This window comes from Helicoverpa armigera, chromosome 27 (assembly GCF_030705265.1).
Source record: "Helicoverpa armigera isolate CAAS_96S chromosome 27, ASM3070526v1, whole genome shotgun sequence".
Classification (NCBI taxonomy): Eukaryota; Metazoa; Arthropoda; class Insecta; order Lepidoptera; family Noctuidae; genus Helicoverpa; species Helicoverpa armigera.
This window is the reverse complement of record NC_087146.1, coordinates 4,614,120-4,626,825: the sequence shown is the minus strand read 5'-3', so window position 1 is coordinate 4,626,825 and position 12,706 is coordinate 4,614,120. Positions and strand designations below refer to the sequence as shown.

The 12,706-nt window shown below is 34.5% G+C and overlaps 1 protein-coding gene across 1 annotated transcript in view; it reads right to left on the bottom strand.

The window, feature by feature from the left end:
* LOC110369606 (unconventional myosin-Va) overlaps nucleotides 1-12,706 on the bottom strand; it is a 70,221-nt gene that overhangs the window by 19,843 nt on the left and 37,672 nt on the right. Inside the window, exons 22-32 of the mRNA XM_064041980.1 lie at nucleotides 12,146-12,402; nucleotides 9,553-9,679; nucleotides 9,177-9,255; nucleotides 8,639-8,737; nucleotides 7,897-8,005; nucleotides 7,014-7,157; nucleotides 6,356-6,435; nucleotides 3,875-3,904; nucleotides 2,601-2,710; nucleotides 1,870-1,977; nucleotides 149-248 (exon numbers count right to left, since the gene is read on the bottom strand). Of these exons, the coding sequence (XP_063898050.1) occupies nucleotides 149-248; nucleotides 1,870-1,977; nucleotides 2,601-2,710; nucleotides 3,875-3,904; nucleotides 6,356-6,435; nucleotides 7,014-7,157; nucleotides 7,897-8,005; nucleotides 8,639-8,737; nucleotides 9,177-9,255; nucleotides 9,553-9,679; nucleotides 12,146-12,402 (1,243 nt within the window). The remainder of the gene's footprint in view (nucleotides 1-148; nucleotides 249-1,869; nucleotides 1,978-2,600; nucleotides 2,711-3,874; nucleotides 3,905-6,355; nucleotides 6,436-7,013; nucleotides 7,158-7,896; nucleotides 8,006-8,638; nucleotides 8,738-9,176; nucleotides 9,256-9,552; nucleotides 9,680-12,145; nucleotides 12,403-12,706) is intronic.

The following is a 12,706-nucleotide window of genomic DNA, read 5'->3' as shown; positions in this document are numbered from 1 at the left end:
CACAACAAAAAAGAATTAGCCAAATTGGTCTAGGCGTTGTTGAGTTATGCGCTTACCAACACATTTTGCGATTCATTTTTATATTTTAGATATTACATTGGATTTTATACTAAATAATAGGTAAATATAAATGTCATAAGAAACATACCTGTAACGCCAAACTTTCAGCTGCCAATCGAATGATTTCATTCTGTGCGAATTCCTGAGTCTTATTCTTGGGTTCAGCGCTCAAATCAGCACTTAGCAACCTACAACAAGACATTTTATACAGTGTTGAACAGTGAAAATTATATTTAAAGTCGGTTACCAGGTTTTGAAAGTCAACAGAGAGAGCCCGTTTGTTCTATTCTATGTGATGTTGAAAAGTGAAAATGATGTGAATTTCTTATATGATAAATTAGTTAAGATTATATATTTATTACTAATAATAATTAAATAGAGTCAAGATTTTATTCTGTTAATTAAGGATTTAGTAAAATTCAAAATAACTTAAAATTTAAAATCAAAATATCTTTTGCTTCATTTCAATATACATAGTTGCAATATTTAATTATTATTATTTTTAGAATAAATTCTTGACCTTGTTGAAACATATAATGTCACCCCAGAATGGAATAAAATATATTTCTATTGCTTATCTTTTAGTTACAGTTCTGACATTATGTTCTGACTTTTGCTTCCGAACACAAAATATTAACACACTAAAAATAGTAATTTATTAACCTACATCGTCCCGCTGCTGGGCAAATATATTCTCCATTTGAATATATCGTAGGCAAATCGTAGGTAAAACAATTGAATCGACTAAGATGAAATTGTCGGTATTCATGTCATTCACAGAATTAATATATTTTTGCTATATTTGTACACATATTTATGTTGTTATTTACTTATATGTCTTCATAGTACATAATTAAATGTGGATTTTAATTAGGTACTTATTATTTTTTAGGTTATTTACAGCGTGACAAAAAGGTAATCTCATGAAATGTCATGTAATAGGTACTATTGTCAATTAACTTTGCCACTCGAAACCTGACTATCTGATCCATTGTGCACGTGAGAGTTGGTTGATTTGGTTTATACATTTTGACTATTACGCCGTCCCTAGTGGCCTGTTTCAGAGCGAAAAAGTTAGTCGACGAGACAATATCTTTTAGTTCTTTTAAAAAAAATACACACACGAAAAGCTTACATAAAAAATGAGGATGAAAAACAAAATGGATAAAGAATGAAATGCAAAAAAAAAAAACTGAAAAATGATAATCAAAATACATTTAATTAAACACAAAACATAAATATACTCTTTGAAACTTAAACAAATATAATTTTCAATACTGTTAAAGTTAATTCTAATAATACTTTAGTACAAGTGCATGACACAAAGTTTGCTGAACAATTTTTCGTGCAATTTCTTCTGAATTCCATGTGGATTTTCGTGTAATCTTCCACGCTGAAATGGTTTATGATATTTGCTAATATTGTATTTACAAAATGTGGGGTGTTATTTCTGAATAATATTATAACATTTATAGTTGAGAGGCAGTAATGTTACGAGCACAAATATTTTTAACAAGAAAATCCCAAACCTATGATGATGATTATATGAATGATGGAAAATGATAAATATTTACAGAGAGTTGCATAAAAATGGTTTTACAAATTATGCATGAGTTTTCAACTTTATAATAATTAGCATAGGTTAAAGTGAATGCTTCAACATACAAAATATGATGATTTTATTTTTTACTATATTTACGTAATGGAAAATAATCTTGACTTTGGCCTACAACTTAAAATATAGCAACCATTTTCATGCAACTCAGTAAACTACAAAAAAAATATATATAGAAAAATCATTCTACTCACTTTTGATACTTCTCATTCTCTTCTCTTAGTTTCTCTATCTCTGTTTTTGACTTCGATATGTGTTCGGAATAGAATTTCTTCTCTGCCAATAACTCTTCTTGTAGTTGCCTGCAATTAAATATACTTATGTATATAAAAACCTTACTTATATTATAAATGCAACGTTTACAAGGAAGTTTATATGTAGGTATGTGTGTTACTCTTTCATCATATAGCTACGGAATGGATTTTGATGAAACTTAGCAGTTCACTTAGTTCAATTTATTTATAACCACATAAATAAAAATAAATTAATACCAATAAATTTTAACCACATACGAGTATAATATTATAAAACCTAAAAAATTGCATCATGTAGAACATAATTGATAAAACGAAGAACTGCCGAATTACTGCATAATTATATTGTAATCATTTAGGAAACATGCATTTAGGTTTCTCGTAACTGATAACAAGACACACCCTAGTAAAAGAATAAGGAATTTTAATGCAAACACAACACATTTGTTCATCTTTGGCAGTCGTTACGGGTAGTCAGAAAATCTGACAACCAGTCATTCGTATTTATTTTATTTATTCCTTTAATTCAGGCAACTATGGCCCATTATTGCCCAGGTAACTCTGTTAAGATCTGCTCTATATGGCACACTGCCAACACAGCTCATACTCAGCTGCATCCTCTTAGACTGGAAGTCGGCCACTAGGAAAAGGCTAGGCAGATGATTACATACCTGTTAATACCCTTCTGAGCTTCATAAGCTGTAGCTAACTCTCCGTCTTCATTTATAATATCGACGTCTGACCCGTAGTTTGATGTGGCAAGCGACTTTAGATTCACAGTCTGTGGACATAAGGTTTAAAATTGAAAAGGTGGTTTTGAGTAATTTTTTTTTGTAATTTGGTGATTGAAACTAAAAGAATTGTGCAGTTTTTGGCAAACTTAATGGCGAGTCGCAATAGGCATGAAAAAAAATAATTATTCATTCTTTTGGATAACGTTAAAACAATGGACAAGTATTTTTTATTTTCTCTTTTAGTCGAATATGTAACAATAAAGGTATACAGTATGTATGTACTTTTTAAGTATATCTTAGACACCATTCGTTTCGGATGGCTCGTTAAACTGTAGGTCCCGGCTGTCATTGAACATCCTTGGCGGTCGTTACGGGTAGTCAGAAGCCAGTAAGTCTGACGCCAGTGTAACCAAGGGGTATTGGGTTGCCCGGGTTAAGGGTTGAGGGGGTCAGATAGGTAGTCGCTCCTTGTAAAGCACTGGTACTCAGCTGAATCCGGTTAGACTGGAAGCCGGCCCCAACATAGTTGGGAAAATGCTCGGAGGATGATGAAAGGTATAAAGTTTATCCCTGTCATCACGACTATTAAATTGGTGCACGCTCCGCCGCCATTAAGTTTGATAAAAGAGCTAAATATAAGGTAAATTAAGATTCATAAGTCGGAGGTGCATTTTAAATCTACAAGGTACACAATTCTAAGGAGGTACCTACATAAGAATTAGTTACATGGGAAAAGGGGGTGATCAAAACTTAAACCAATAAGTTTATATATTTAAAGTTAACACAATATATTCTTAATTTTATATTATGTGTGAAGAACAGTTATACTAACTACAAAAATATATAACAAAACACAATAAGTACCATGCAATAACAGCAACGGAGAGCATGGAAAAATAATAAACATGAAAATAAATAACAAAGCAAACATATTTTTTTGAAACTTGTAACATAAATTCGACATCTTTTTTAAAATCATAATTAATAATAAAAACCTATCAATTTAAAAAAAAAACTGTCGCTAAATAGTGTTTTAGATATAAAATATAACATTTCATAAAATTAAAATTTTACAACCACATATTTTTAGGCAAATAAAAGGTTTTCTTTTCATTAAGCTAAAAAAACATTTAAAAAGGGTCAACTAAAATACAGCAAAAAGCAGTGGATTTTAATAACATTGCCCACTACGTTTTATTTCTATTACTTACAACGTTTTTGAGAGCTTGGAACCATGGCTTCTGCGTTGCAATCAAAAATATGTATTTTAAAAATATTTTCAAAAAGATCTGACTTACATATGCACTGTTATAAAAACTGTTGCAAGTTCTTATTTATAGACCCAGGACATAAAATCGTTCGTATCTCTAATATAAATTAATTTTGTCTATTTCCCGATGAAATTACTTCCAGCACCTGGATAAAACTCAGCTTATAACAGTCTCTAGATTAATCCCTATTTCTATCCTAAACATTTCAACAACGTCAGGTGTTTTACTGAGAAACCTAACAAAGAAAACTCACTGTCGCATCTACGATGTTAGGATGATACATAATCTGATCTGTACGATCAGTCTCCTACCTAACTCCTCTTTAACGGCTGTATACCGATTTGGTTGATTGTCCTTATCGTATAATATGTATTTTAATAAGTTCCTGGACGGTTTAGTTCTAGTTCAAAGATTAAAATCATGAATTTACTAAATATTAAACAGGAAATCAAATAACAATACCTGTTTCTGACAATAATAGTAACAACTCCTATGGACCGGTTCATCCATATGTAACTGTCTTGATATTTTCACACCAGTTAGTGGAATTGCCATTTTGTATAAACATACCTATTTCATACGTTTTAAATTCATATTTACATAGATTTTCGATTAATGGGAGTTATTCACTATATCACATTTTTTTGTTTGTTTTTAAATTCTTGTCTTTCCAAAAAATAATGATAAATTCATTTCTAATAGGAACACGACGGTTTTTAGTCAGTAAGAGTCTGACACTCCCTCACCGCTGCTAACCCACAGCCAGATCATTTGATGATTTTTGACGTCGGTACAAAAAAAGCACTGCACTTTTTAGGTTATCCTTTCAGCACAATACAATTTTGAGAAATTAATTTGTAAATTAATAAGTCAAATTAAAATTAATAGTATACTTGTACACTTATATACTTTAATACATAAATATGAAAACGGTATGTTTGGTATTTCCGTCACTGAAAAAGAATGTCTCATTTCTGAGAGAAACAAATACAGAATGATACAATGACATACTAAAATATTTAGATTTAATACTGATCTTGTCATGTGGTTTTGCTTGTTCATTTTATTTGTAACTGCAATCATAAATGCTAATGTGCTTGTCTTATGTCCGTTTTCACTAAAAATCTCTTAACGTTTCTCTAAGTGTCACTTAGAATAAGAGCTCCTCCAATAATAAAGGTTATAAGGGACACTTAAGCTTTGGTGAAAAGTGTTCCCTAAATGCTCTTAGGGGATCCCTAAAATGCATTTGTTGGTAAAAATGGGCATAAATGTTCTTGTAGCTTCTTAAAGAAGCGGCTAGGCGGATAGTCTATTGACTGGAAGCCGATCTCAACATACATAGTTGAAAAAAGGCTGGACAGGTGAATTTTGTTGCTTTCTTGGGTGGCTAAACCAATTTAGATAATTTATAAGATAACTTGAGCCTTGACGTATCTATACTATAAATAATTTAAAATTCGAATAACAAACTATGTCGTCTTATTCTTATTCGAGTAGTTGTAAAAGAAAAGTTTTGTACACACAGAGACAGTCCAACATTTTCATACATTAACATCTTTCTGTGACATTCGCAAACAGCACAGATAACTATTATCTAAAAAACACATCATAGATAAACTAGCGTGACAGTTAGGACAACGCTTTTAGATAAAACGCCAATCTGACGTCAGTGTGTACATATCCTTAAAGTAGTTTATTTCGTAATACACTGCAGTTTTTTAAAAGCCCAAACCGAGTCCATATATTAGTCCTCGCAATAAAATAAAACCTAAAAAAAATGTAATTAATTCGAATGTTAATCTGTTGCAGTTATAGTTATCGGCACGAATCTTGAACTCTGACCTTCACCTGCGCAGAAGTGATTTATTATGTCCCTTTTATGGTATGAAGTGAGGCGCGGGGGCGGGCTAAAGCGGTGATTGGCCCGCAGCGCGGGATTGGTTCTTTGCTAATAAATCACTTCTGCGCAGATGTAGGTCAGAGCTCAAGATTCGTAACTATACACAGCAAGACTGCAATATAGAATTTGCGTATGGACGCATAAGGTAATAATCTATAATCTATACCTAATTATAAAGATCAATTTGATTGTTACATTTTCACGCGAAAACGGAACTGTTTGCGATAAAGTTGGTATGAAGATAGGTGGTACCGTGGAGACGGATATAGAATACTCTTGTATCCGGGTGCTAAAAGTAGTTCTCTTGAGACCCGGACAAATTTAATGCTGATATTATACAGATGACTTTTTGTTTGTTTGTAGCCCAAAGGTTCTAAAACTATTGAACCGATTTGAAAAATTCTACCACTGTCGGGAAGCTACAATATCCCCGAGTAAGATAGGCTATGTTTTATCCCGGTACGGGCCGTAGTTCCCACGAGACACAGGTAAAAGCTAGAAATAAATTCAATACATACCTGGTTAGTGAGTACACTCTTAAGTTGTATGCATTCATCTCGCCTTCTGTCCAGTTCTTTCTGCATTATGTTCATTTGTTCTGGAAAAACAAGGAATGATATAAATTCGGTAGTGTACCTAATCTGTCTTTCTTACAGTCTCTAACAATCTCTCTATACCCCTCTGTCGCTGTTCCTCTTTCAATTCCTATCTTTTTACTGCTAACTATCCCCCGATTTCCTGCCCGCTGTATCTATAGCTTTACTACTATATACTGTATCCACTGGTCTATTTCTTGTTCACTCTCTTTTTAACCTTTATATCTCTCTTCCTCTATATTTCTTCATCCCCCGATCCCTATATATTTCTATACTTTATCCCCTAGGTATCTCTTTGTCAGTCTACCTCTTCTATCTCTCTACCTCCCGTCTTCTATATTCCCCTCCATCTTTCTACCCCCCCCCCTCTCTCTTTCTATCCCTCGATTTACCTGAGTTTCAGCCCATTCCTTTCGAGGCTTTTTAGCGTATATTAATGGCATAAGTATTTTTTAACTATTTTGTCTTGGTTATCTTGGTAATTTTTGGAAACCAGTACGCACGTCGTACTTCCAAAGGTATTCATCTACTTCGTTGAGTCTATATGGAAGCGGCTAAACCAATAAAGATGGTGACATACCTATGACTTCCTTGGAGACCAGCACTGTGTCTCCGGCAGCTCTCAGCCTGTCTAAATGTTCTCGAAGTTTCTTGTTCTCAATTTCTAGTTCTTCAAGTTTGTAGCGGTCTATGTTGGGGTTCGTTGGCGCTGACGAGTGGCGGTCTGGGGATTAATAGTGGTGATTAATATTTTTCTACTTGCTATTATATCTTGAAAATAAAAAAAAATTATGGTGGGTGGAGAACCTCTCAAGGATAAATGTGTGGGTGCGATTCCAGATCAGGCAGAAGTATATTTTAGACACCAATGACTGATTATCCTGTCAAATGCTGATATACGCGAGACATAATTGGATTTTTAATTGTTTTATAATTAGCGGCATACAAGCAGTTAAAGGTAAACATTTTAAGAAAACCTGGACTATTAAGTCTGAAATCAGCAAGCGTGATGATTGACGCTCAATCCTTCTCTGTATGATAGGAGGCCGCAGCCCTGCAGTGGGACGATAAAAACGCCGATGATGATGAAACAAAGCAATCAAATTATTTCTCTTTATAATATTAGTGCATACAACAAGTTATAAACCGCTGCAACTCGAGACAGTGTCATACTCTTACAGACTAAAACCCATCATGTTCCTTCTGGAGAAGTTATGACAACTCCGCTCATTATTTTGTTCTCCAACACCGTATCTCAGTTCGGACAAGCAAAGTTATTTGACGAAACCTGCATAAAGTAAAAGTGATGTGTATGTGCATCTCGCTCACTCATGTGTAGCACCGCATTGTGTGAAGGTGTCATTGCGCACGGGAGTATTAAACTAGTATCCATCGAAACCTCACGTCTTCTTATTTCTGCACCATTTACCCACAAACATATCAAAAAGATATATATAACTCACTCATAATCCTCTCCTCGAGGTCGGCGGCTCGCTTGGTGGTGCGCGACAGTTCGCTCTGTAACGCCGATATTCTGTTGCGCATACGCAGAACCAGTCCCGCGTCTGCTGACTGTGGGATAGAATATTGCGTATTATTATTAAGGATAGATAGATAGATAGATATATACTTTATTATGTACACCAATTTTACGATTTGTGGTATGGTCAACGAGGTCAATTAGAAACAGATTTAATGGTCTTTTTTTGGTGATATGAAAAAAAACGTAGCTCTATGTGGTACACTAGTACTCGATTGTATCCGTATATAATTTAAAGTCTTTTCGCAACTATTGTATGTTGGTGATGATGATGTGTCCTCCTAACCGGTTATCAGTCATTTCGGCCGTATCTTTCGTAAAGAGATTAGCCAGCTGCGCAGGACATATTATGGTGCACAAGCATTTCCTTGGACACAAGAGCACTCACTATTCCTTCACTCTCATAGCGCGATAGAACGGCAATCCGACACCACCGGGGAGACTAGGCTGACATAATCACCAATTTCCAGGCTGCATTTTGAGTATTTAAAACCCACAAAGCGATTTCGGCTCGATCCGGGAATCGAACCCAAGACCTCGTGCACAGCTGTCGCGAAGTGCAAGACATTTCGCAATTCGCAAATAATAATATTAGCATTATGTTTTTGTGTTGATAACCTCCATTTTTTGAAGTCGGTTTATTAATTAAAATAAGTTAAACTAACCGGTTGTGTGGGTCCATTGTGCGTGCCGGCGGACCAGTTGACGGCTTCCAGCGCCGGCCGAGAGCTCTCCACCGATCTGACTGAACCGTAGCCATAGTCCTGTGGGGTAGATAATACAAATTTGGTATATTATACTAGCTTCTGTAAGATTTTACCTGCTTCCTGAGAGAACTACTTCAATTAAACAGATTTTTATTTTATATATTTATAACCGTTTATATATAGGTACTGCTTTGTACCATTTACGTATCATCCAGCAGACCCGTAGTAAGAGAGTTAGAATAACAGATGTAAACGGACTTTGTAGGCGGTTTTTTTCTTCTTTCAAACAAAAACTTAGAATTAACAAATCAGAATAACATACAGGCTACTTTTCATCTATGTGCGGGAAGAAGATCCCACGAGCTGCGGGTGAAACCGACGGCAGAAACTAGTTAATCATAGTTTTGGACTTTACTGCGTACATATTTTGTGACATTAAGTTCATAGTTCACTTGCTGTCAGTAGTATAATATAGGGTGAATAAACAAAAACTTACGTCTTCAACGGTAGTTTCTTGTTGAGAATTATTGCTCGCGTCTGACAGCGATCTTCTGTGTTCTTTGGGTGCTGGTTTGCTGTAAATATAATAACAAATAAAACGTTACTTTCTTATTTTATATTTAAAATAAGTCATTACATAAGGGAAAAACGCCTTCTATATGCATCTCTCTTTTGTTCCGTTTTTTTATCTTTTACAAGTCTCTTTTTATTTATTCTTTCCTTTTGTAGTGTGTGTGATTCTCACGCTTTCTTAAATTAATTCTCCCTCTTATTCTCCCTCTCTTAGTATCTCTTTTTTCCTCTCCCCTATCTCTCGTTCTCAAACACACTCACACATACACCACCACCACCAAACACTCAGAGTTACTGACCTCTGCAAAGAGTCGATCCTCTCCTGCAGCTCATATTGCGCGGACAATAACTTCTGTCGACTCTGTCGCTCTGCTTCTAACTCTGCGTTCAAAGCCTTCTTCTCTTGTTCGTGCTGTTTGTCGCGTTCTGTGGGAGAAAATAGCATTCAAATATGGACTCTAGAAAAAATATAGTCTAACTAGCTGTTTGTGTCTCTGCGGTAATAGGGGAACTACTTCTCGCAGTCGGATAAGCAATTGCATTGAAATTGGTTTAGATGTTTATGCTTTGTAGTGCGAAAGAACGATAGAAATTTTTTTATGTGTTTGATAGCGTACTTATTTATCGAAAAGTTACCACGAGACGCGGATAAAACCGCGGTATAAGTGTGTGTCTGTATTTAATTGTTAAGAAGTAAATGTAAGTACTTAAAAACAAATTGATTACTTTGTTTATGAATATGCGGTAGGTACGCGATTTCAGCTCCTCAGACCACCAAAAAAATATTTCTTGAAATTGTTATTTATTAAGCTTTCGAAAGTCTCAAAAACTTGTAATAATATTTGAAGTACCTTTCCATAGTTGAGCGCGACTTTTGAACTCCTGAGACCACTCCACTAGCGTGGGCTCATAAGATTTAACTGTTATATCACTTTTATTTATCACTTCTGTTTCTACCAACATTTTGAAATGGCACTCTATTTCCTGGTCAGTAAGGTATAAATTGATCTGTCTTCAGACTCGGAGTTTTTTATATTCAATGCATCGTTTGTGTATTTTCCCAACTTTGTTATGGTCGGCTTCCAGGTTAACGGGCTGAGTACCAGTGCGCCATATAAAATGACTACAGTGAGTGTCTATCTGACCACTTCAATTTAGTTACTGGGTAGCAAGACACTTTTTCTTATGTCTAGTCTTTCCAGCTTCTTATTGTTTTAAATGATGAAGAAAACACCTTTGAAACGAACAGATTTCGGTGAAACTTCTCTATTTGTTTATGTAATTATTTTGTTTTGTTTACGAATAAAATACTGTTTCCGTTATACTAAATCACACTGTTTACATTCAAAACAATACCAAACACTTTTTGACAGCTCAAATTGGAATTAACTACCACTAAACCTTTTTAGCGTTTCACAAGCATTTCTCAATAATAATAATTATTATTAATCACTTTCACTATAAACAATAACTTCGTCACATTTTGAAGAATGCACTTTTTCTTCTTATCGAGTGAGCTGCAGGTTTAATCACCTAACAAGCCCTAGTGTCAGAGTTTTCCCAAATCCGCCTGACGACCTCCGACGTGGAATTGTAACAACGACTGCTACTGAGTAGCATTCGGGGCCGCCGGTTTTACGTGCCAAAATTAACTTTATTTATTTATTTGTATGAAAAATGTCGTCCATTTTTCCGCCAACTTGGCGATATAAAAAAATCGATTTTGTGACTAAAACAAAATACATGAAAGTTAATTAATTCTGCTCTTATCAACTATTAGATAATGTTATCAAATATATAATGTTGGTATTATCTTTTGTCGATAATGCGTGTTTTATCAGAGCTATTGTTAACATATATTTTTTTGGTTTATTCGAAATGTTACTTTGTATGTACTTTTTAGATATACAAGTAATGCAAACTTGCATTGGACTGATTTGTTTTTATCAATACCTACTAATGTACCTATGTAAAAATATGTTAGTACTGTGTTCATTTTAACGATAATTTATTAAGGCTTTTAAATCAGTATGATTTATTACGTAGGTACGTAGTACTTTAATAAAAAATACTTTGATTGGAATCAAGACTTTCTTAGTTTCTTGTATAGTAATGATAATGGTAAAATAATTTTAAAGAGCTATGCAAGACGAAAATTTCAATTGAGAGACACTGGTAGATAAAGCCGAGGGACAAGGCTAGTGAATCATATCTACATATATAAAAAATACATTGTGATAAAAGCGTGCTAATTCTACTAAGTATTGCACTTCCTATTACAAAGTTTTAATAAAAATAGTGTTTTTGCTTAGTAAATTCTAACAACATATAGATGGTTTTAATGCTAAAATAATATTTTTGATAAATGTTGCAAATCGCCCCAAACACGTATGATATGATTGATGTTTCATACTTTTATTGCATAATTAAGCTACATGTAAAACCGCGAATCATCATTATTTTTTAAAAAGAAAATAAAAATTAAACACTTAAAATTAAAGACATGCAAATTATGACGCATAATTGGTACAAGGATATCATAAATACCAAAACATAAAACACATGTCATGAATATTACAAGTGTTTGTCCGATTGAACACGCTTATCTCAGGAACAACTACACCGATTTGAAAAGTTATTTCAGTATTAGACAGCTTATTTACCGAACCAGGCTTTAAGTTATACTTTTTAACCTTATGCGCGGAGTAGTTCCCACAGGACGTAGGTGAATGTGATACTCAAATAACACCTTCAAGGACGCAAGAGAAACCGGAAAACTACTGCTACAACAAAACTACTACTCCTATATCAAAAAAATGCTATCAGCCTAAATCATATTTTATGGATGTTACAAGGCCATTGACGATCAAAATAAAATACTCAAAAACTCACCTTCAATTGCCAACTCAAAATGCTCCTTATTACTCTTCAACTCATTCGCTAATTTCTCACTCTCTTCTTCCCACGAAGCTCTATTCAACTCATACTGTTCTTCTATTAACTTCTTCTCGTGTTTCAACTGCTTGTTACTTTCTTTCTCTCTCTCTAACTCCTCTTGGAGAGTAGAGATCTGGTTGTTCTTGTCGAAAAGGTCCGTTCTGAGAGTTTTGGCTTCTATTTCTACGAGTTTCAGGATTTCTAGTTTGGCTCTGTGAGAGAAGAACAAAAATTGGTTATAGTAGATAATAGGTAAGCTTGTATGTACTTTCTAAGAATATTTTGGACACCAATGACTGTGTTTCGGATGGCACGTTAAACTGTAGGTCCCGGCTATCGAACATCCTTGGCAGTCGTTACGGGTAGTCAGAAGCCAGTAAGTCTGACACCAGTCTAACCAAGGGGTATTGAGTTGCCCGGGTAACTGGGTTGAGGAGGTCAGATAGGTAGTCGCTCCTTGCAAAGCACTGGTACTCAGCTACATCCGGTTAGACTGGAAGCCGACCCCAACATAGT